At 44.1% G+C, this 24,148-nt stretch overlaps 1 protein-coding gene across 1 annotated transcript in view; it reads left to right on the forward strand.

The window, feature by feature from the left end:
• The window catches only part of grin2ca (glutamate receptor, ionotropic, N-methyl D-aspartate 2Ca), a 76,124-nt gene extending 52,189 nt beyond the window's left edge, over positions 1–23,935 (forward strand). Inside the window, exons 5-13 of the mRNA XM_030058208.1 lie at positions 2,253–2,464; positions 12,693–12,861; positions 14,471–14,624; positions 15,463–15,588; positions 16,367–16,596; positions 19,206–19,366; positions 19,490–19,677; positions 20,761–20,993; positions 22,313–23,935. Of these exons, the coding sequence (XP_029914068.1) occupies positions 2,253–2,464; positions 12,693–12,861; positions 14,471–14,624; positions 15,463–15,588; positions 16,367–16,596; positions 19,206–19,366; positions 19,490–19,677; positions 20,761–20,993; positions 22,313–23,935 (3,096 nt within the window). The remainder of the gene's footprint in view (positions 1–2,252; positions 2,465–12,692; positions 12,862–14,470; positions 14,625–15,462; positions 15,589–16,366; positions 16,597–19,205; positions 19,367–19,489; positions 19,678–20,760; positions 20,994–22,312) is intronic.
• The last annotated feature ends 213 nt before the right edge of the window (positions 23,936–24,148 follow it).

Consider the following 24,148-nt stretch of genomic DNA (forward strand, 5'->3'; position numbering starts at 1 on the left):
TAGTTTATTCTAAATCTCGATGATGTACTCTGTTTGCTTGAATGCTCCTTTCCCTGCAACACCCAATTAAAATTAGCAAACTGGTAATATAACAGGGGGTGGAATTGCCTTCATTGCGGTAGATGTATAATTGCACTTTCTACTTCCCCAGTGACCCAAGAATCAATTCTATCCAACTTGTTTACAACCTAAACTTCCTCCCCAGCGCCGCGCTGGATCCAGAGTCACAAATCAGAAAGAAACCGGATAACACAATGTAATCTCAAAGTATGAGATATACAGTACAGGCCAAAAGTTTGGACACACCTTCTCATTCAATGCGTTTTCTTTATTTTCATGACTATTTACATTGTGGATTCTCACTGAAGGAATCAAAGCTATGAATGAACACGTGGAGTTATGTACTGAACAAAAAAAGGTGAAATAACTGAAAACATGTTTTATATTCTAGTTTCTTCAAAATAGCCACCCTTTGCTCTGATTACTGCTTTGCACACTCTTGGCATTCTCTCCATGAGCTTCAAGAGGTAGTCACCTGAAATGGTTTTCACTTCACAGGTGTGCCTTATCAGGGTTAATTAGTGGAATTTCTTGCTTTATCAATGGGGTTGGGACCATCAGTTGTGTTGTGGAGAAGTCAGGTTACTACACAGCCAACAGCCCTATTGGACAACTGTTAAAATTCATATTATGGCAAGAACCAATCAGCTAACTAAAGAAAAATGAGTGGCCATCATTACTTTAAGAAATGAAGGTCAGTCAGTCCGGAAAACTGCAAAAACTTTAAATGTGTCCCCAAGTGGAGTCACAAAAACCATAAAGCGCTACAACGAAACTGGCACACGTGAGGACCGACCCATGAAAGGAAGACCAAGAGTCACCTCTGCTTCTGAGGACAAGTTCATCCGAGTCACCAGCCTCAGAAATCGCAAGTTAACAGCAGCTCAGATCAGAGACCAGATAAATGCCACACAGAGTTCTAGCAGCAGACCCATCTCTAGAACAACTGTTAAGAGGAGACTGAGCCAATCAGGCCTTCATGGTCAAATAGCTGCTAGGAAACCACTGCTAAGGAGAGGCAACAAGCAGAAGAGATTTGTTTGGGCGAAGAAACACAAGGAATGGACATTAGACCAGTGGAAACCTGTGCTTTGGTCTGATGAGTCCAAATTTGAGATCTTTGGTTCCAACCGCCGTGTCTTTGTGAGACGCAGAAAAGGTGAACGGATGGATTCCACATGCCTGGTTCCCACCGTGAAGCATGGAGGAGGAGGTGTGATGGTGTGGGGGTGTTTTGCTGGTGACACTGTTGGGGATTTATTCAAAATTGAATTCACACTGAACCAGCATGGCTACCACAGCATCCTGCAGCGACATGCCATCCCATCCGGTTTGCGTGTAGTTGGACGATCATTTATTTTTCAACAGGACAATGACCCGAAACACACCTCCAGGCTGTATAAGGGCTATTTGACCAAGAAGAGTGATGGAGTGCTGCAGCAGATGACCTGGCCTCCACAGTCACCGGACCTGAACCCAATCGAGATGGTTTGGGGTGAGCTGGACCGCAGAGTGAAGGCAAAGGGGCCAACAAGTGCTAAACACCTCTGGGAACTCCTTCAAGACTGTTGGGAAACCATTTCAGGTGATTACCTCTTGAAGCTCATCGAGAGAATGCCAAGAGTGTGCAAAGCAGTAATCAGAGCAAAGAGTGGCTATTTTGAAGAAACTAGAATATAAAACATGTTTTCAGTTATTTCACCTTTTTTTATTAAGTACATAACTCCACGTGTTCATTCATGGTTTTGATTCCTTCAGTTAGAATCTACAATGTAAATAATCATGAAAATAAAGAAAACGCATTGAATGAGAAGGTGTGTCCAAACTTTTGGCCTGTACTGTATGTTGTGTGGCACAGTGTGTCTCTGTGTCCTCACCTGGTTTGTCTGAGATTAATGCGAGGCGCGCGGTCTTCACCATTGTTTCACTCTGTACTGAAAGTCTTTTGAGGTCGAGTTGCAGAGGCTGTGATTTCTGGCATCCCAGACTCTTTATTGCAGCAACAATCTCTGCGGTCCTTTCATAGGGCGCAACAGAAACCCTGTGTCCTTGTGTGTTTGTCTTCGAACCCATCAATGTCCACTTGATTGAGAACAAGTCTTATCCTCCATCTGGAGGTAGGTGCATGATTTTTTTTTTTTTTTTACAAGTGCATGCTGATTTAGCCTCCATCTCTCTCTCAACTCTTCCAGGTGGGGACCTACGAGTCGGGTATTCTGCAGATGCGATACCCCGTGTGGCCGCGGTACGGGTCCTATCTGGAGCCGGTGTCAGACTACAGGCATCTGACGGTAGCCACCCTGGAGGAACGGCCATTTGTTATTGTGGAGGCGGTGGACCCCCTGACAGGCACATGTGTCAGCAACACTGTGCCCTGCCGGCGACAGTCCAACAAGACAGAAGCGTAAGTGATACACGCCACGGCTGAGAACGTCTCATTCCAGTGGAAGAAAAAAGCTCCACCGTTAGGAAAAAATGACTCCTTCACATTTTATAACCTAAATGGTGCTTTCACACCTGTTTGGTTACAAGAGAGGGACTAAATTGACATACTGGACCTGCATGCCCACCCTACCCGCCTCTGACTGGCCAGTAATTGCTGCTTTCGTTGGTTAAGGTTAGGGTTAGCCAATCAGAGGAAAAGTATGTCAGTTTAGTCTCTCCCTTGGTTACAAACAACCTCTGCATTACAGCTTCATAAATAAAGATCCATAACATGCACCTTAGTAGCGTTAGCAGCTTGCAGTAAGCAACATAGGAACAAAATGAACTTAGGGTTGACATGGAGCAACGAGGAAATACATGGTCTTGTGTCCAAATGAGCAATAATGAACAAACGCTAAAGCTGCTGGCGGCACTGCACGTCCATGTTAGATGTGGCATTGGCTAAATAATTTCCCACTCACCACGCGTTGCACTAACCCTAAACCTTGAAAAAGATTCCCTCAATTTGTGGCCTTTGCACAGATTTATTCAAGTTTTCCCCTATTTGTCCTTGGGTTTTTTTTTTTAATGAGTTTTTTGTTACCTGCTATGAGGATTTATGGGGTTGTTGTTTGGTTTTGAGGGCCTGTAAAACCCTTTGAGACCGTCATTAAGGGCTCTAAATAAACATGAAACAAAAAAAAAAAGAAAAGAAAACCAAACCAAATGAACAAAGCAACAAAATTTTAACTAATCCACTGATTTGAACCAAAGCAAATCAGTGTGAAAATGTCCCCAGAATAAAAACAAATCATGCTGTGTTTTTTGATGGAGGTGTAGGTGAAGTCAAGCCGCACAAGCGAGATTCACACATCGGCAGCTCCAAATGGCAGCGAGAGGAAAACAGTTTGAACTTTGTTGTTATACTTAAACTACCTGTAGTGCTTCCTACCAAAGGGTACCAAAAGGACAATGGAGAACAAAGAGCGAACAGTGAATCCAGCTTTCCCTGGATGGTGTTTGCTGCTGTTCAAGAAAAAGCTTGGATTTCATACTTTCAAACCTGACACCAAGAATTTCATCAGGACACATGGAGCAATTCAGCATCATTTCAACAAGGAATGATGGGACACTCTTCTCTGTTGCCTGTTAGGCCACCAGGGCAGGTGCGTTTTTATATTAAAGTCTTACAGAATGCACCTTTAAGATTTTGTCTTACAAAAACAGTTTCAGAATGGATGGTCTTAGATATATCTTAGGGCTACTGAATTATAAACTTGGTGATTTTTCTCCCCTCCAAAATGGCTCTAGAGCACATCTGTCTTGGGTCTCATTACAGTATTTTCACGTCCAGTCTGACTGCACCAGTTGGTCGTCGCACTGTGTGCCATTTAGACTGAAGATTCAAACTGTGAACGATGCCGTGATACCATGCAAACCCAGCTACATCACTGTACAGCTCCACATGTGCTCTCACATGTTAACACGCGCTGCTTGATTGATTTGCTATCGAACTTGAGAGTGTCATTAGGTATGAGACCAAGAGGCTCTTCCCCCGCCATTAGCCCAGGCATGGCTTCTTATCACTCAATGAGGTGAGATACTCATTAGGCCACTCGGCCAGAGTGGAATATCACACTGTGACCCAGTAAGGGAAATATATGTGCTGCATGGTGGAATATCAATTAGACAGGGCGATTAGGCCATGTCATCAATCCTGGCCACCTAGAGACTGATATTGGTGTTCATTAGTTGGCGAGAGAAGCGCTGGCCATTATCCATTACTGACAATGGTGTTAACGAGATGAGGGGAATGGAAGATGAAGATCACATCCCTTCAGTGCAATAGACCACTGTAGTGCTTTATTGCCCATGCTGACCAAATCATTCCATCAGTATAATATATATATAATCCCCCCTTGTCGAACAATGGAGCATTTTCCTGGAGTTGCAGAAAAGGTGCAAGCAGATAAAGTCAATGAGAAGCTCAATGAAGCAGTCAGCAGGGCGGCCGACCGAAGGAGACACTTTGAGCGATTAAGGGTGCGGTGCCGAAAGCTGACTGAGGCTTCCTGATCCCTAACAACCAACCCCTGGGCAGTTGTTGGCGTACTGAAGATGAAATCTTGTGCATAGGGAGACGTCTCCAAAGCTCAAGCCGAGACACATGAATTTCCTCAAGGCGGGTTGTCTGGGACATCCATTACTGGCCGGCTAGACACCTTTTTACCCTTTTGAATATCCCCCCAAGTCCAAAGATTCCCGCAGAACCCCTGTGAGGCCTATAACTCACACCCACACCACTGCCATCCGAGTGGGGACTCATCAGTCAGGCGGGTTCTCCGTTTCAATCCCTCAAGCCCTCAGCCGTACAGTCCGCCTGCCTACCAGACCATCTGTGCTGTTCACTCATTCCTCCTCAGAGAGACCTGGCAAACGGGCACCGATGCTCAGCTCAGTCCTGGTTTTAACAGCAACAAATAGAGGCTTAACTCCTCGCTTTGAATCATGCATGTTCTCCAGCAAGACCAGGCCTCGGGTCGCACAAATATCAAACTCTCTTCTTCACTGGCTTTGCATCGCAGAGAGATTGTTCTCCCTCAGAGCATATTGGCAGAGATTAATTCAGAGGTAATGCCCTGGTGAAGGGTGGTATTGACCTGGGAAGATAATGTCATCATACATTAGCTGTGTTCAATGGGGGTTAGATCATAAGTTGATTTGATTAGAGCTGAGACTGAGTGCGGCGGCATGAGCTCCCCAGAGCCACAGAGCAGCAGCAGGGACAGAACGCAGCACCAGTAAAGCTAAAGCCGCATCGAGCGACTTTGTGGATCCAAATGCCAACGGTTTGTCAAACGGTTTGAACTTTAATACCCAGAAATCACGGCGTTAACTGGAATAAACACGCTCAACTTTACAGCGTAGCCGCTCTGTGATGTTTTGTACCAAAGAATTGTGAGAGCCAGAGGACACTCGTGAGCCCAGCGTCCTCTGGCACAGAGCTGCACAGAGCACAGTTCACTGCTGTTGAGGAAGGCTTTCATTTTTACTGTTTATTTATTTGTTGTTTTTTTGTTTAATTTTTTTGCATTTTCATATCTATGGAGTCTCAGTCAAGCAGGATGAGATGCTCTTGACCACTGCAGCCTTACTTTATAGTTTAGGCTAATAAGAGGCGTGTTTTTACATTAAATAAATAAAATAATAATTGTCCCAGAGGCGAATGTTTGAGAGCTTTAGGATACAATTACCAAACCAAAGTGATGTTTTTGGATTTACATGAGATGGTAGATCCTGAAGTGTACAGACAGCTAAGCAACGTTGGAAAGAATGACAGAAATTTCTGCTCAAATAAAGGTATGGTTAACTTTCTGACATTTTGCCAAAGTGAAAGCAGAAGTACTGCTGTAAACATCTGCTCGGAGGTCAAAAGTAACTAATTTGAAATACACTCATGAGTTGCCGAGTTACTTTGTACAAACAATAACTTTGTTACGTGTGATTTTTCACATGAAACTCTTAAAGGACAATGGTACAAAGTTAAAACCAGATTCTTTTTTATTAGAAATTTGGAAATTGCAAAAAAAAAAAAAAAAAAAAAAAAAATGCCACAACAAAGTAAAGACAGATAACTCTTTTCATTTCTGCCAACAGTTCATTGTTAAAGTTTCCAGAATTTATGATGGTTCAGCTTGACATGGAGAAGAAAAAAAACTCACAAATTAATGAGAAAAAGAACTTGAAAATTCTGAGATTATAAAATCTGAAATTTTGGATCTTTGATCACAAAAAGAAAAGTTTTTTATCCTGTAAATTTGTAACTTTATAATCTTAGCATTTTTGAGTCTTTTTTTCTCGTTTTTTCTCATAATTTTGTGATCATAATCTCATAATTTTAAGTTTTTTTCTCATAAATTTTGTGAGCTTTTTCTCATAAATTTACCACTTTAATCTCAGAGAATGTCTGAGTTTTTTTCTGTTTTTCTTGCAAATTTACCACTTTCCCTTCCCTTGCACCTCCCTTGCAACAGTCCTGTTACGCTGCCAAAGTTTCTGACGTTTATAGAGGGCCTACAAAATGTTAATCTGTAATTATGAGACTGCAAATGTAGTGGATTACAACACTTTCAGTAAAATTAACTTAAATACAACACCCCTGCGGTTTACAGGAGACTGTGACTGTGGTCATGACGGTCTGGTACACTCGCCATCCACAGAGCACCTTAAAACAGTTTCCTAGGAGTGTCCAAACTTTAAATAAATGATCACACACACACACACAAACACATAAAGACAACCACACACACACATCTAGTCCCAGAGGCCATTTCCCATGCAGCCTGCAGCCTGGTTAAACCCCCAGGCCTGCGCCACAGCAGCTGGTGACACGGGGGAAGCTGGGACCTCGGTGTTTACTCAGGGTCTGGTGTGGCAGCTGAGAGAGACGCTCGTTTTCCCTCTAAGTGTTCATTTGTTTCCCTTTGCTGCGGCTCGGCTCTGCCCGCTCGCTAACTTGACTGTTCGTCTCATTGCCTCCCAGCCTCCGCCCCGGCCCGACGTGTGGGTGCATAGTCCATTAGACTGAAGGTCTGGAGGAGGTTAGGGGTGACGTGTCATTAGTGCTCTCTGCATCCCGCCCATGGCTCACTAGCTCCACGCCGCATCACCTTGCACTGCCCACCTAATGCGCTGTTTGTCTCTGCACCTTAACTCCACAGTTTATCCGAAGCCACACAATTATCTGTACACAAAAATCTCTTTGTGGATTAATAAATATAGACATTACTTTTGTCTAAAAATGATCCACTTGACGCAGTTTTGCTGAAATCAAGATAGTCTTTCAGAGGAGTCCGTCAGAGGCTTATGCCGCGTCCACGCCACGGGGAAGTGGGAGCAACAGTTCATGTCAGCTTTCTTGTGGTGATAACGAGTAGGATTAGGTGGGATTTTTTTTGCGGGCACTGATATAATCTACTTGGCATCAAGAATTGAGAGGTGTGTCAACACAGGTGGCAAACAGTGCAGTGCAACTCCAGCAGGCCAGGATAATAATAATCTATATGGTGTTAAATTCTCAGAATAACAACAAACTCTGGTTGGTAAAAAATAAGTGTTGGCATCTAACAAGTTATGAATGTGGACTTTTCCAAGCTGTAGGAGTGATTTATCATACTGTACGTTTGCCTCTGCCAGTATGATGTGAATGAACAGAGGTCATAATAAATCATGTGACATGCCTTGATGAAGGCCACAATGGTTGAAATGCAGACAGTTTAATGTTTCACAGCTTGTTTTGACACACTGCAAAAAAATTCATCATTCATTATAAGTATTAAAATCTTGTTTTTCTGTAAAACTCTGCCAGTGGGATTAAATAATCCCACCTATTTCCACTGAAATCTTCTTTATACTAGTAGTCTGATTTGCTTTATTCTGCCTTGTTTCAGCATATTTAAAGTTCTTGCCCCTCCAAAAACATTCTGAAATATGTGGGATTATTTTATCCCAGCAAATTTTGCCAGTGGGATAAAATATGATTAAATGACTCCTTCAGATTGAGATTTTTTTTTTTTTTTTTTTTTTTTTTTTTTGCAGTGTACAGCAAAACAAAATATAGACTTCTGTCATTCAACCCACACCAGTTTCTCGATTTCTGAAAAAAACTGAACCTCACTGTGCCACAAACTGTCAGGTACAGCAGCTTTTCCCCAACATTTTAAGGTTGTACTGTAGATATTCAGTCCGTCAAGGATATCACCGACTTTTCTTGGGGGGGGGTTGTTTCCCTAAAACACTCAAATTCATGGCAGCTTGTCTAAAACCTTGAGATGCAATTCATGATGTCTTTGGGTGTTCCTGAAATTGCAGGAGCAAGTGAAAATGGCAGAAATGGTTGTGATTTTCGTTTGTTTTGTATAATTCATTAAAAATCTAACCCAGCTTGTTCCATTGAGAATAAAATAGCACCTCTCTGAGTGTTCTGAATAATAATTTCATGTTGGATGTTTTGCTTTTTGCTATTTTCTCTCTCTCCTCTGCCTCACTCGGCGACTGTCTCTCCATCTCTGATTTATATTCCACATCCAACGTGAAGTTTTGAATCTGCTTTCACACCATTTTTAAACGTTTTATTTGAGACCTTTTATTCCAAACCTATTTTCTCTCTCTCTTTCTCTCTCTCAAACACACACACACACACACACACACACACACACACACACACACACACACACACAATTTGTCACGCAAACAGACCCACGCCTGCATCTCTTTGTGAGTTATATTACGCTACCACTAACCATGCATATTCAGTCTAACTCACACTGACTCATTCGTCACTTGCCACAGATCTGGACGCAGAGTCGGCATCGAGTGTCGGTGAATCGATGATTTTCATTTATGTTCCACCACAATGTTACGAGCAGTGCAAAACAGTTTACCCTCATTCTTGTAAAAAAACATCAGGGAACCGCCTTGCACTCCCTTTAGCGGTGATTTTTGTTGGTAAATGTGAAACGTTCCCGTCGGACTTACACTATATTACCAAAAGTATTCGCTCACCCATTCAAATGATCAGAATCAGGTGTCCTAATCACTTGGCCTGGCCACAGGTGTATAAAATCAAGCACTCAGGCATGCAGACTGTGAAACAAGACATTTGTGAAAGAATGGGCCGCTCTCAAGAGCTCAGTGAATTCCAGCGTGGAACTGTCATAGGATGCCACCTGTGCAACAAATCCGGTCGTGAAATTTCCTCGCTCCTAAATATTCCACAGTCAACTGTCAGCTCTATTATAACAAAATGGAAGCGTTTGGGAACAACAGCAACTCAGCCACGAAGTGGTAGGCCACGTAAAGTGACGGAGAGGGGTCAGCGGATGCTGAAGCGCATAGTGCAAAGAGGTCGCCGACTTTCTGCACAGTCAATTGCTACAGAGCTACAAACTTCATGTGACCTTCAGATTAGCCCAAGTACAGTACGCAGAGAGCTTCATGGAATGGGTTTCCATGGCCGAACAGCTGCAGCCAAGCCACACATCACCAAGTGCAATGCAAAGCGTCGGATGCAATGGTGTAAAGCACGCCGCCACTGGCCTCTAGAGCAGTGGAGACGCGTTCTCTGGGGTGATGAATCACGCTTTTCCATCTGGCAATCTGATGGACGAGTCTGGGTTTGGAGGTTGCCAGGAGAACGGTACATTTCAGACTGCATTGTGCCGACTGTGAAATTTGGTGGAGGAGGAATTATGGTGTGGGGTTGTTTTTCAGGAGCTGGGCTTGGCCCCTTAGTTCCAGTGAAAGGAACTTTGAATGCTTCAGGATACCAAAACATTTTGGACAATTCCATGCTCCCAACCTTGTGGGAACAGTTTGGAGCGGGCCCCTTCCTCTTCCAACATGACTGTGCACCAGTGCACAAAGCAAGGTCCATAAAGACATGGATGACAGAGTCTGGTGTGGATGAACTTGACTGGCCTGCACAGAGTCCTGACCTGAACCCGATAGAACACCTTTGGGATGAATTAGAGCGGAGACTGAGAGCCAGGCCTTCTCGACCAACATCAGTGTGTGACCTCACCAATGCGCTTTTGGAAGAATGGTCAAAAATTCCTATAAACACTCTCCTCAACCTTGTGGACAGTCTTCCCAGAAGAGTTGAAGCTGTAATAGCTGCAAAAGGTGGACCGACATCATATTGAACTCTATGGGTTAGGAATGGGATGGCACTTCAGTTCATAGTATGAGTAAAGGCAGGTGAGCGAATACTTTTGGTAATATAGTGTACCTGCTTGTTTACAACCGAAATAAGGAAGCAAGTTTGATGACGTGCAGCTTGATGTTTTTTGGTGAAACTCGCAGGAAACGACGATTGGTCCAACATGAGGGAGTGTTGCAGTGATTGAATTTGCATTAGCTGTCCATTTAAAAAGCACATATTCACAACAAATGCAAAACCCACTAAACTAGACTCTTGCCTGCCTGAAACGTCCCCATTTGAATCTCAGAGCGCAGGATGTGATGCAGGGCTGGTCCCTCCCTCATCCCTGACTCAACTCGCTGTCGTCACCCTCTTAGTGTGAAACTGAAGGACATTTTCATCCCCACGTTTGCGGTAATCCTGCTGATAAGTACGAGGAATTGATTTTTACCCCTACGTCAGCCTCTCCTGCTCAGCATGCAGAGGCGGTACTGTCCTATTAGCTTCCGCTGCATCCTCCCTCTGAAGACTCCTATGTGAGCAGGAACTGCGAACAAGCAGCTCTTTTGTCAGGGTCACTCAGGTTGCTTGGTATGTGGTAGGTACCACGCGGGGGTACGTCCTCATTAAAATGGCTTTGCATAGTGAAATCTGCTAAGCATCCAAGCGTGGGTCAAACTATTTGGTCTTTGGAAGGGAGGGAGGGGTAAGGAAAGTAAAGAGAGTGCAGGGAGAGGGAGCCTTGGAGTGTAAACAGAAAAAAAAAGTAAATGCCGCTACTTGTAGCATTTTAACAAAACTCATTATCATATCATACCCTAAAGTTTTGTGGCAATGACAAACAGTGGAACAGGTGACAATCTGAGGGGAAAAATCCAATGTGATGAACTCTCTAGCAAAGCCCCAGTAAGAGGGAGAGATAAAGTCGCAATACATCTTTGTGGCAGGAATTAATGTGGAAGGATTTATGGGAGAGGCAGGCCAACAAAACCACTTGAATGATATAGACGAACAATCGATTAATTGGTTTACAGCAATTATACTGGAGTATTACTTACTGATATTTGAAAATGGTCCCAAAGTACCTTAATGATTATGACAACGATGAGGTCTACGTGAGTGATTTTAAAGATTGCTGATGTGCTGCGGCTGAGTTACCACTAGCTAGTCAAATAATTCAGCATTATGTTTCACTCCTGTCTGCCATTGTTTGTTTGTGATTAATTTGCGTCGGATTTGTTTTGGTCCGCCCAGCTGTCCGTCCATCTGTCGTAGCTGTGACATAATACACAATCCTGTGAAGTCTCGTGGTCCGGCCTGTCTCCGCAGCTCTTCCTGTCCCCTCTCCCGCTCCACGCCTCTCATGTCAGGGCCCCAGCCTCTAGGTCTTTCACCGGTTTTGTCGGCTGTCCTTGCTTTTTCCTCAACCCTTCCTGCCTGTTTCGAGCAGGGATCGAGTGAGAGGGCTTCTGAGGGTCGTTTTTTAGATTGAAGCCGACACAAATCCGTGATGCTACATGCAGGAATGTTCTTGGTGAGGCTGCTATCTCACCATGCGGGACGCTAAATCAAGCCCCTCAGCAGAAAGGCACTCCAGACACTAGCAGATGGCATCTACTCCAGGGTTTGCCGCCCATGCCGCCGTGCCTAGTGTGCCCTGGACCGGTCCAAGGCACGTTAGGCATTACTTCACTAATGTGGAGTCAGAAGAAGCCACTCTAGGCTATCTTGTGTTCAGGTGCAGAGCAGTGACACACTCACGTTACACAGAGAACGGAGTCATAGGGTTGAGAAGGCTGTGTGCTGATAGCTGTGATTGGCTGTGTACTACAATGGCAGTGTGCTTAGGCAACTAGATGAGTGGCTCAGCGCCCCACTGTGTGAAATACGGCAGTAGGTCCCATGTAAAGTGAATTTGCCTGCTCAAGCAGTGCTGGTTTATCCACCTCATTCTGGAAACTGAAATAAACAGCTGATCGAACTTCCATTTTCTTTGTGCTGCGCCTCCACTCGATCTCTTCCCTGCTAACTAGCCTCACTAGCTTATTTGACAATGTGACAAAAATCAATCAGTCGTGGCATTAGGTGCTACAGTGAAAAGTGAGTTAGCTAGCCAATGACCGGAGTCGCCTGATTGGAAGTCTTGCACAAAAAAACGTAAACTGGCTGCATCCCTATTTCAATGAAAATAAGCTGAATATTTTTGAAAGATGAGACTTGATAGTGTTGTAATTATCTAAAAAATGCATTGGAGAATAATTGGACACTTCCCCCTCAATTGATAACTCATAATGAGGGTTTAATGGTATCATTTATAACAATCAGAACAGAGCTGTCTAGATCAATAGAAAGCTGCAATGATAATGAAACCAATACTCATCGCAAGAAAGAAGAACTTTGCACTGACCTCCAAATGACACCCTGAGGAATAACCGAGTTTTTGAAGACAATCAGAATAATCGGAATCTGTCTCTGTCTTTTGCTCCCTCTGTCTCTCTCTGTTCAGCATCGTGGGTCACACTGAGCCCTACACCAAGCTGTGCTGTAAGGGCTTCTGTATAGACATCCTGAAGAAGCTGTCCCGCACCATAAAGTTCTCCTACGACCTTTACCTGGTCACCAACGGGAAGCACGGCAAGCTGGTCCGGGGAATTTGGAACGGGATGATTGGCGAGGTAAGAACGAAATTCCTTCAACACCAAGTGTGGCAGGATGTAATCCCACTCACGTTCAGGAAAACCACGTTGCTATCAGCTACTTCTCAATAGCGGGTCTAAGGTGGTCTTGCCAGGTTAAGAGCCAACTTCAAAAGTAAGGTCTGTTTGCACAAGCAGAACCAAAATAATACAGGTAAAAGGTGCTAGAGTGCTTATTTCCAATTTTAGGAAGTTTTGATCCTTTGTAAAGTCAAAACAAGTGCACAATGACACCCCCACCCCTCACTATAATGTGAACATACAGCTCATAATCACATTTTTGAGAAAAACATGTAAGGTACAATGGTGTTATTGCATGAAAACTTTTACTGTTTGGTGTTTGAATGTTTTTAATATTAATTAAGAGTGTGTTTAAAGATACTTAAAAAAGCAATTATGATCCTCTGTCCACACCAAGGGGCGGGGAAGATTGATGACACTCATAAGACAGTTTGGCTTTGCTTTGGCCTGACATAGATTCATTGTGGGATAAAAATGCTGTAATTAAATTTGGGACAGTCATGGAAGAAGTCGCGAGTTTGTCTTTGAACTGTTCAAATCATGAGTACATCATGATTAGCACCAGTGTAACCTTGGATGCCACTATGTATGTGGGTTGAAATTGAGTCCTATCTTTCTCTGAAGTCAAAGGCAGGGCTGTTTGAAACAGCAATTAATGAGTAAATGAATTATTAGCACAGTGAAGGGAGTAGGGGTTGAAGTGGAACTGTGGTAAATCAAAAAAAAAAAAACAAAAAGGATAGGATAGGTGTGAACGAAACTGAATAATCTCATATGAATCAGTTCTTCTGGCTGGCCCGTTCTCCAGAGTTGGAGAGTTCAACATTAGCTGTGGTGATATGTTTTTGTTTTTTTTTTTCTCCTCCCAGGAGCAGGGAGGCTATTGTGCTCAATGGGGCATCAACCTCCATAGGACGGCTAATGGCTTGCATGAGGCGAAGTGACTGGACTGTAAATCTACCAGCTCTCCATCAGCATGATAAACAGTGGCGCTATATGCTATGCAAAGCCTTCACAGGGGGTATTAATAGTAGGAAGCGTACGGGCAGGGGCTGCAGAGCTCCAAACTTGAGGGAAAAATAGCACGACTTCCTGTTCGGCTAGACAACCGGTGACCTTTGTTCTGAGATGATTAGCATTACGCGCGTTTCTTGCTCTTAATGCATTGTCAGCAGAGGCCTTATGTAACAGGTATTATTCTATATGCTGCAATACCGAGTACTGGATTAGGGATTAGGATTGATGACAGATCCTGCCTTACAATGGATTTGTGAAAAGGCGACATAACGTTGGGATAGGCTTTTGAGTTGTGCTGTCTGACCGGCTCGCTGAGTGGGTGTTGTGCTGTCAGCTGTAAGGATGAGACAGTATATCACCCTCAAGCACAGGGACCTTGTGTGTTGACGCTGCTGATAGATGAGATTTATCTCAAAGGTCAGCGGTGGCCTTCCCCTATTATGCCCCTGCTACACAGTGTCCGATTTATGATAGCGCAAGACACATACTCTCTTCATTCACTCTTTCATCTCGTCCAAAAATATCTCTATTGACTTTCCTCCCTTCACAGGTGTTCTACAAGCGGGCAGACATGGCCATTGGTTCACTGACCATAAACGAGGAGCGCTCGGAGATTATTGACTTCTCTGTACCCTTCGTGGAGACGGGGATCAGCGTGATGGTGGCTAGAAGTAACGGGACGGTCTCACCCTCGGCCTTTCTAGGTGAGCAACTCATCCGTGCTTGTCTGAAGAAAAGAGTGATTTTCCTTCTGGATGGATTTGGCTTGCCTTGAGAAAATGTGGACAAAATAACTTGAAAAAGGAGAAATGGCGAAAGTCAAGTCAAGTCAGGACATGGCTTGGTTGTGTTTGTGCGGAGTAAAACAGCGCTACAGGATCTCAGAGTTTAAGCTATTAACAGTCTTTATGATGTGAATTCATAATATACATGTTAGCATTATCATTATTATCACTATTATCATTATTTATACTAGGACATTCTGTTGCCATCTTAGCTGTTTTGCAAATTCTCCCCTTAAGGCTGATGGTGGTATAAATTACACCATTTTTAAAATACTTTCATAACCCTCTTTTGACCCCCATTATTAATATTCAGATTGTCTTGACTGTGGTACTTTTCTGTTTTCTGCTGCAACAACTTATTTTGTGAATATATAATCATAAAAGATCATTCAAGCTTCATCATATCCCATCTTCTTCTGAAATTATTGTTTTCACTCATACTAATGGTCATTTGCCTCATGATGATCACCAATAGGAGGCCCACAGATTAGCCAATGTATTTTTTTTTTAATGAGATTAGTTTTGGCATTTCTACTTTATTTGATAGTGAGATTAGAGAGAGACAAGAACGGCAGGGGAGAGTTAGGGAGTGAACTGCAGCAAAGGGCCTGGGCCAGATTTCCACCCAGACATTTACATTTCTACTCTTGAACTAATAGATGGAGTTTGAATCTTGATCTTTTAGTTTTGGTCAGTTATTGCCGTCCTTTTCCCTCAGTCAGTTTACCTCCTTGACTCCTGTCACCTCCCTCTGCAGAGCCATACAGTCCAGCGGTGTGGGTGATGATGTTCGTTATGTGTCTGACCGTGGTGGCAATCACAGTGTTCGTCTTTGAATACTGCAGTCCAGTGGGGTACAACCGCAGCCTGGTCAGTGCCAAAGGTGAGTCTCGTTCCTCCCCCAATCAACAGTGACCAAGATGTCCACCACAATGCGACTGAGACATTACTGCTCGAAGCTTGGGAACTTTTTGGTCTATTGGTGGCTTCATATCAATGTAAAAACACATCATTTGCTGAAAATTCGTCAGAATTGGACCAACAGTGTCAGAGATATTGAGCATGAAGTTTAGGGCCCTGTTGGTCTGTTGGTGGCACTGCACTCAGCCAATTGGTCTTATTTCATAAAAGCCTGATCTCAATATAAAGCTGCATCATCTTCCCAAAAGTGCCTCAAAATCAGGACAGTTGTGTTGGAGTCATCGCTGCTTGAAGCTTGGGGACGTTTTGACCTGGTGATGGGCCAAGCAGGATTTGGTTAAAAAAAAAAATGCTGGACTCCAGTGTCAAAATCCATCAATCCCCCAAGTTTCATCCAAAACAACAGGCAGCAGAGGCTCAGAAATTGAGTGTGACGGATGGATGAACGGACAAATGGACTGAGCCTGATCCATAGCGCCTTCCCCAGGCTTCGATCAAGGGTCTCAAAAGTGCAACTCGATGTGGCTTTTTGCTGTTCACACCGATATGAAAACATCAGATCGGAGTCACATATGAGGTAGAGAAAGTCTATATCAGAACACTTCCAGCGGCAGTGTGAGCATATCCCTCAGAGGAGACAACTGGATTCTCCCCAACATTTTGAACCACGTGGAGTTTGAGACCTTGAGTCCTGTCTTTAGACTCTCTGTTTAACACGCTCTTGACTTTATCCTTCCTAGATCCCGGAGGCCCCACCTTCACCATTGGGAAGTCCGTGTGGCTGCTGTGGGGAATCGTCTTCAACAACTCAGTTCCCATTGAGAATCCAAAGGGCACCACCAGTAAGATTATGGTCCTGGTCTGGGCTTTCTTCGCTGTCATCTTCCTGGCCTCCTACACGGCCAACCTGGCAGCCTTCATGATCCAGGAGCAATACATCGACACAGTCTCTGGACTGAGTGACAAAAAGGTAGCGAGGCTCTGTCATTGACAATGCTGGCTGTGCATGTGTTGGGAGGGGAGGGCCGGGGGGGTGTCATTGGACATGCTGTCATGTTTGATGTAAGGCTTAGGCAAAACACAAAGTGGTCTATTTTGGGTGTGCAAACAGTATGTGGTACAGCTACAAGAAGAGGCAAATAGCCCACTGCTGGAGTGGCAATGTCACGCCTTTGACTTTTCACTTTCCCACAAAACATGAACGGCTCCATAGTGCATGTGGTGAAATTGAATTACGTCCTATAATGTCTTTGGAAGGCCGATGTCTGTGAAAAGACTGTGAAATCTGGTACACAAGTGTATTTTATGAGCAGACAGTGATTATAATTTCCAGTATTATCTCAGGCATATTTGTCAGGGCCAAGCATGTGCTTTGCAAGATTATTGACAAGGAAATCCATGTTAAACCTTCAGTGCAATACGTGATTTGTAGAGTCTTCACTTGCAGGCACTAAGGGATTAAAGGGGCATTTGAGGAAAAGACCAAGATGTCCACCACTCATTGGAATTCCAGCAAACTCGTTTACAATTCTTGCCTCATTATCCATTAAGTCTGCTGTGTGGAGAGAGGGAAACAGAGACAGGGAGAGTGAAACCAAGTGAGTTTTGACAGTGAGTCCGTAGATTAATATTTGAACAGCACTGAGCATGGCTCACGCGGGGAGAGGAGAGATGATGTGCTGTTTGTCCAGCTGTGTCGGACCCCTCAGGTTAAGAGAATGTAAATGAGGTACAAGATGAAGCCATAGAAAATGACCTTGCATCAAGTGTTTCAGAGGAGAGTGATGGATACAACCAGCACCCTATGTTCTAATGACACTTGGCCATGATAAGGCTGTGACAGATGATCAGCTCATTCTTATGTAAAGGACACCTCACTTCTAAAATATGCATGGACACCACGAGCATGGGGGTCAACCCGCTGTTTGTGTGTGCCGCGCCACATTTCTGCCGTTTGAAGTATACAGATTGCAGTTAAAAAAAAAAAAAAAAAAAAAAACAGTGGCCAAGGCACTCTGGAGGCAGAATAATCTCATTGGCTGACTTGAATAGCTGAAATACCACAGATTTTTAGACTGCACGTCCATCAACTGGTAAATATAAATGGCAAAGAAGGAATTCTGTTTGAAATTATTCAAGTTGCGCCACTCTTCTCCATTTTATTCTGACCCTGATGAAGGCCAGCGTGTACATGAAAATGTTTGGTGATGAAAGCACGGAGCATAAAAAGGAGAAAATTTGTGTGACTTAAATTCGTTCAGACATATTTACAGGCCTTTGTGTATTATATGTGTGCACCTCGGGTGAGTTTCCTTTATTAACTTCAAATAACAAACTTCAAATGACTAACTACTACTAACTTGGCAGGACAGCCGGAGTAATTAAAGAGTAATTAAACCCCAAACCCAAACCTGTGTGAAGCCTGACCTTTAAAGGTGACAAGTGGAGTGAATAGTGTTTGGTGGCAGGTGATGTCACCAACCATAGAGTTCATAAGGTGGTGACAGTCACAGAGACTTGGGTTTGGGATTTAGTTACTCTCTAACAGCTAACCCAGATTTCAGTTACTGGGAGTGCTGGCCTTGATAATAATTAGATCCTGACTTACCCCTGGCCTTTTACACTGGGCTTCCGCTTCATCAGGGAAAATGTGTGTTTTTGACCTTGCCTACTTGAGTTTAAGTCCACAACTAATATCATTTCTGCCTCCAGAGCAGCCCAGTCTTTGAGAAATGTTTGAATGACAATATAACCGGCTTCAATTTCATGCCATCAAGTTATAGTGAGGGACCCTTAGTTTAGGTCACCATCATCAGTGTCTGTCATTATGTTGACACCGTCCACCCAAAGTAAAGGAGGACAGTATTACACTGTACAGCCATTGTAATGTGCCAGTACCATTTATTAACAGGTTAACAACACACTCACCTCTAGAGTTTGTCCTGCACTTTGAGTGGAGCTTGCAGCAGAGGTCTTCATTTGCATGGAATGGCCTGAGACGACATTGCCCCCTTTCTCACAGATAAAGCTCAAACTGCCTCTTTGCCGATGTGTTTGCATGAGGCTGACGAAAAAGCCTCACCCTCATGGCTAATTAAATGCATATGTTGCCAAAAGCAAAAGCAGAAAATTACAAATTCTCTCTCTCTCTCTCTCTCTCTCTCTCTCTCTCTCCCTCTCTTTTTTTTTTTTTTTTATTTATTTTTTTTAAATCTGAGACAAAGCAAAGGTGAAGCAATTGCTGAACCCTCAGGAAACCATGGCCTTGGCACAGAGTTCATTTCTGGTCATTATGTTTTCAAATCACAGATTTATAGGTGCAAATTAACAGAGCAAAAGGCTTGCAAGATAACTGACTAAACAACACTTGAGAATGCAAGCAGGAATCACAAGGGAGAAAAAAGGAATATATTTCTATGCTCACAAGTCATTGTGCTGTACAGAATGTAAAGAGCTTAGGTTAAAAAAAGTAGAAAAAAATAACGCAGTTCTAATCAACAGCATCCTTCCAAGACATATGTTGTGTTATAAATCAATATCGTAAATATGTGGTTTCCTTTTTGCTTTTTTTCTCAACAGTTTCAGAAGCCACAGGAGCAGTACCCGCCGTTCCGTTTTGGTACGGTCCCAAATGGCAGCACAGAGCGCAACATAAGGAGTAACTACCCCGAGATGCACTCCCACATGGTCAAATACAACCAGAAGGGAGTGGAGGATGCCCTTAACAGCCTCAAAACAGGGTAAGCGTCTGCCAAGGATCAGTGTACTCTCAAAAAAACACATAAAGCAGCATTGGGTAAAGGAGCAGCGAGTAATTTAATAACTGCTGTTCAAGTCGAAGTCATTTTTCTCTCCCCTGCTAGAAAACTGGATGCCTTTATTTACGATGCTGCTGTGCTGAACTACATGGCTGGGAAGGATGAGGGCTGCAAGCTTGTGACCATTGGCAGCGGGAAAGTTTTTGCCACCACAGGTTATGGCATCGCCCTGCAGAAGGAATCACACTGGAAACGCCCCATCGACCTCGCTCTGCTCCAGTTTCTTGCTGATGGTAAACTCTTCGTATTATAGTAGATGATGGATATAGACAGAGCAATTCCAAAAAGAGTAATAACAACACCAATACTCATGATAAATGTTAAATGCACTACTCCCAGTGTCCCTGAATAGGAATTAACACATAGAGATAATGCATTAATCCACAAATTTGTACTTTTTTTAAAAAACCAGAGGCTTCCAAGCGGTCTATCAAATAAAAGCAAGCCTGTATAATCTACCTGTATAATGATTTATAACAAGAAAAAGACATCGCGTAAGAGCAAGACAATAAAAATAAGTTTCAAGAATTAAAAAAAAAAAGGTTAATAAAAAGCCAGATCACCTTTAGGGCAGAAAAATGCAATACATGTGAATAAAGGTGCATAATGGGAATAGTAGATGCATGCGGCCCAGTGCACAATGTGACACCATAGACGAGTGTGCTGTGAAATCACACCATGGATTGACACAGATAAGCAGCAGCTAAGCCACATGATTATGACTGAGACCCATAGGTGAGAAAGTGTCAGACAGCGGCGGGCATAAACATGAAGAATCACAACAACCAGAGCAGGAGAATATTAGGATAATACTCTCTAAAGCTGTACTCGCACAAGACTAATATTACCTGGGAGATAAACAGCAACTGCAGAGATCATCAGTGATTTTGTGACGTAAAAATTCCAGCCCAAATCACCTGCTGTAGTTTGGTGAAGAGAAGACAGAGGTCCCCTGGTAATACCGGTCCTGTGCAAATAGATCTCTTGGTAATGGCAGCCTTAATGTTCTTTAACTTTGTAATTACGTTCCATTTTTCTTTTTTCCTTTCCCTGTCATGCAAAATGGGAGCAGTAGTGGAATTTATACAGGGGTGGTTCTGAATGGATTTCAGGCTTTGCATTGCTAAAATCAGAAAGTGAAGAATCGTAAAAAAATCTTGACCTCTCACAGTTGGGATCTGAGGCAACAGCCATTTCAGTGAATTTCATCATCTCATGCGAATGTGTTTCATAAAATGCAAAAGATGGGGCTTAATTCATGAATCGCATGAAGTCTCTACATAGTAATAGTCCCGTGCTGTTTTTCCCACCCACAGGTGACACTCAGAAGCTGCAGACCGTCTGGCTCACAGGCATCTGCCGTAATGAAAAGAAAGAGGTGATGAGCAGCAAACTGGACATTGACAACATGGCGGGCGTTTTCTACATGCTGCTGGTGGCCATGGGCCTCAGCTTGCTGGTGTTTGCCTGGGAACATCTGCTCTACTGGAAACTACGACACTCAGTCCGCAAGTCAGAGCGCCTGGACTTCCTGCTCGCCATCAGCAGAGTAAGTCACATCTGACTTCAGGGAGTGCCCGTTAATAAGATGTAAAGAGCACACAGTGATTTGTGTGTTAGCATGAATAAAAAGTCATGTAGATAGATTCTCCGTCATATGCAAAAAAAAATTATTGTGCATCTTCATGCAATAATTACATGAGCATGGTAAATTGGGCAATATATCATAGTACAAAATGCTGTAGCTTGCTTTGTCATTATCTGTTTTGCCTGAGAGAGTACTGTTGTAGCTTTCATAGCTCTGGGGAGTTTTCGCTGAAATCTCTACAAAACAGAGTACGGGGTGGAGTACGAGTTTTGAGTGCCAGGAATCTCAACAGATGGCTAAATAAAAACAATTACGATCCTTCATCAGCAACCCTATCAACTACCTGCGGGTATATTGTGATTATTTTGTGCTATGAAACAGCAGAAAAGCAGTGTAAGGGCTAAGGTTGTTCTTCCACATATTAATGTGACAAAAGCTCTGTAATTACTGTTGTTGTTGTTGTTGTTGTTGTCGGTGAAGTATAATTTAATTCTTTGTACTACACACTTAAGCAACCAAATGCATTTTGCTCTGAGACGTTGTATGTAAGAGCCACGCTACTTGAAATAATGCCCAGTCATAAAGTCTGTGGCTTTTGCCGTCAAAATATCGCATCAGGAATATTGGCAATGCAGTAAGTCAAATCAGTACACAACCAGAATATTTCAAGGGCAGTGAGGATAAAAATGATAATAAAATAAAATGAGTAAAAAGCAATAAAAGGACTTTATGGATACTCGCTGAAATACTGTGATGGTCATGATCCCTGAGAAATTGAATTTAAATTGCCCCATTAACAAGCCTTCATCTGCGAGTGTTGACAGTGGTGAGAGGTGAGATTTAGAATCCCAAACTGATGCCTATTTGAAAGTAAAATAAAGCTGGAGGAATAAAAATATAGAAACTGATATAGCAAGTGCATGATCAGCAACTTGTTCATTTACAAGCCTGAGCTGTTTTGAAGATCAAGCTGCATGCATATAACATTTCAAAACAGCAACATGAAGATGGAAAAAAAAAAAAATGTTTCAAACAACAGTGAATGTACTTCTGCAATGGCAGCTTTCCGTGTAATTGTCTTCACTTCATTTGCCAGACAAGTTAATGGAAATTGAATTTGCGCACAGTGAGTAACAACACAAAAAACACCATGACCAAAGTCATTATCAGAGAATACAGTAAAACATAATTGAAACCATTGGGATTTTTGGCTCATTCTAGCATCCAAAGGGACTTTTGGAGCAGTGGTACTAATATGTTCCCCTCTCATCTCTCTGCAGGGCATCTACAGCTGCTTCAATGGGGTAGAAGAAACTGACCGCAATGGCAGCATGCAGAGTCCAGACGTCACCACCAACTACACACAAGCCAATATGCTGAAGATGCTAAAGACAGCCAAGGACATAGTGTCCTCAGCCAGAGTGGAGAACTCTCTGGACAACGCCACCAAGACCATAGAGAACTGGAGCAGGCGAGGGGCCGACAATGTGCGGGTTGGCCTTCCACCCAGAGTGGCAACCACGGACATGGTCCATGGTCGCCTGCCCTACATCTCCAGCATCACAGATAACCACTCTCCCTACCCTCAGAGGGCCCTCACACCCACGTTCCCCATTCATTATGCAGACACGTCCAGCCAGTCACTGCTGGATAAGCCCAGGGTGGTTACCCGGCCCACTCCGCTTCGCTACACCCTGCCTGCCCGTGCCAGTCAACACATCTTTGAGAGGACTCTGCCCATCTCCAGCCTCAGCAGCCCTCACATTGCCATTAGGGACCCTTCAGCCCCCAGCACCTCTAACCCCCACCACAGCAGCAGGCTGTATGTGGAGAATCAGGCCCGGCACCCATCCTCCCCTTTTATCCCATACCGGGAGTTCCAGGTGCCCGATATCTATGTGGAAAACAAAGGACCACTTAGGAGGAAGTTCAGCTACCCCCCTGACTGTGTGAGCCGTAAAAAGAGGTCCCACAGCTATGTGTTTGATGCTGCAGACCCCCGAGTGAGAAATGACTATGATGAACCTACAGCCTGCCTTGCTGAGCTGAGGGCCAACCACCTCCTGAATAACCACGCCCCTGCTGCTGCAGCCATGGCCTGTGCTGCGGGTCACTACCCCAGCGGCAGCACCAGCTGCAACTCCTGTATGAAGTCCTACCTGGAGCCTGAAATGGACGACATACCGCTCCTGGGGAAAGACAAACTCAACCGCCGCGCCTCATTTCTCAAAGCCACTTGGGGCAGCGATAGGATCCGGCAGGTGGATGAGACGAAGCCTTCTACATCCACATCTCACCCCACCCGCGCAGACATGCCTGACCTGTTCCCGCGAGTGGTGGTGGCCAATCCAAAGCCCCACAAACTCTACGGCAGCCTGGGGAACAACCTGTCCTGCTACCCCCTGGCTGCTGAGCCTGCCTACTTGGACCCGGCCCACATGGGTTCCTACCCCTACAAGCAAAAGCTCAAGTACTCTGAATCCACCCGGCTGCCCTCTTATAGGGAGGCCATCCTCCAGAACGCTGCCGGCCTGCGCCGCTCCTCCTCCACAGTGGTGCACAGACACTACTCCACCTACCTGAACTCTTACACAGACTTACCAGTGTACATGGGGCCGATGGCCCAGGGACCGGCCCAGTTCTACGACAGCTCCAAGGACATGTGCCACTTAATCCCGTGTACCAGCCACTGCCCAGATAATGCGGCATTCCTGCCTCGTATGGGCGACAGGCAGGTGGTTTATCAGAACAGCATGTTTGGCACCTATGATGGTGCAGGAAAGCGGGACGACCCAGGGTCTGGGAGCAGAGAGCGGAGGCAGGTTTTGGTGGCACGCAGAGTCAACAGTCCGTATGTGCCAAAGCCCTGGGGCAGGGTATCCAGTCTGGAGTCTGAGGTTTGAAGCCCCCATCCATACTGGACCTCCAACAGGATGTCAGACTAAACCCCTCCAAGGAGGGAGATGGCTGGGGCCGCTCCCCTCAGCCTTTGGTTATAGCAAAAATTAACTCTATACCAATAGTGGACTTGAGACCGTTTACTCTCAATTATCAGTGCAATAATATCTTTGGCAGCGCAATGTAAAAGAGAGGACACTGACAAGCAAATTACTGCT

This window comes from Myripristis murdjan, chromosome 8 (assembly GCF_902150065.1).
Source record: "Myripristis murdjan chromosome 8, fMyrMur1.1, whole genome shotgun sequence".
NCBI lineage: Eukaryota > Metazoa > Chordata > Actinopteri > Holocentriformes > Holocentridae > Myripristis > Myripristis murdjan.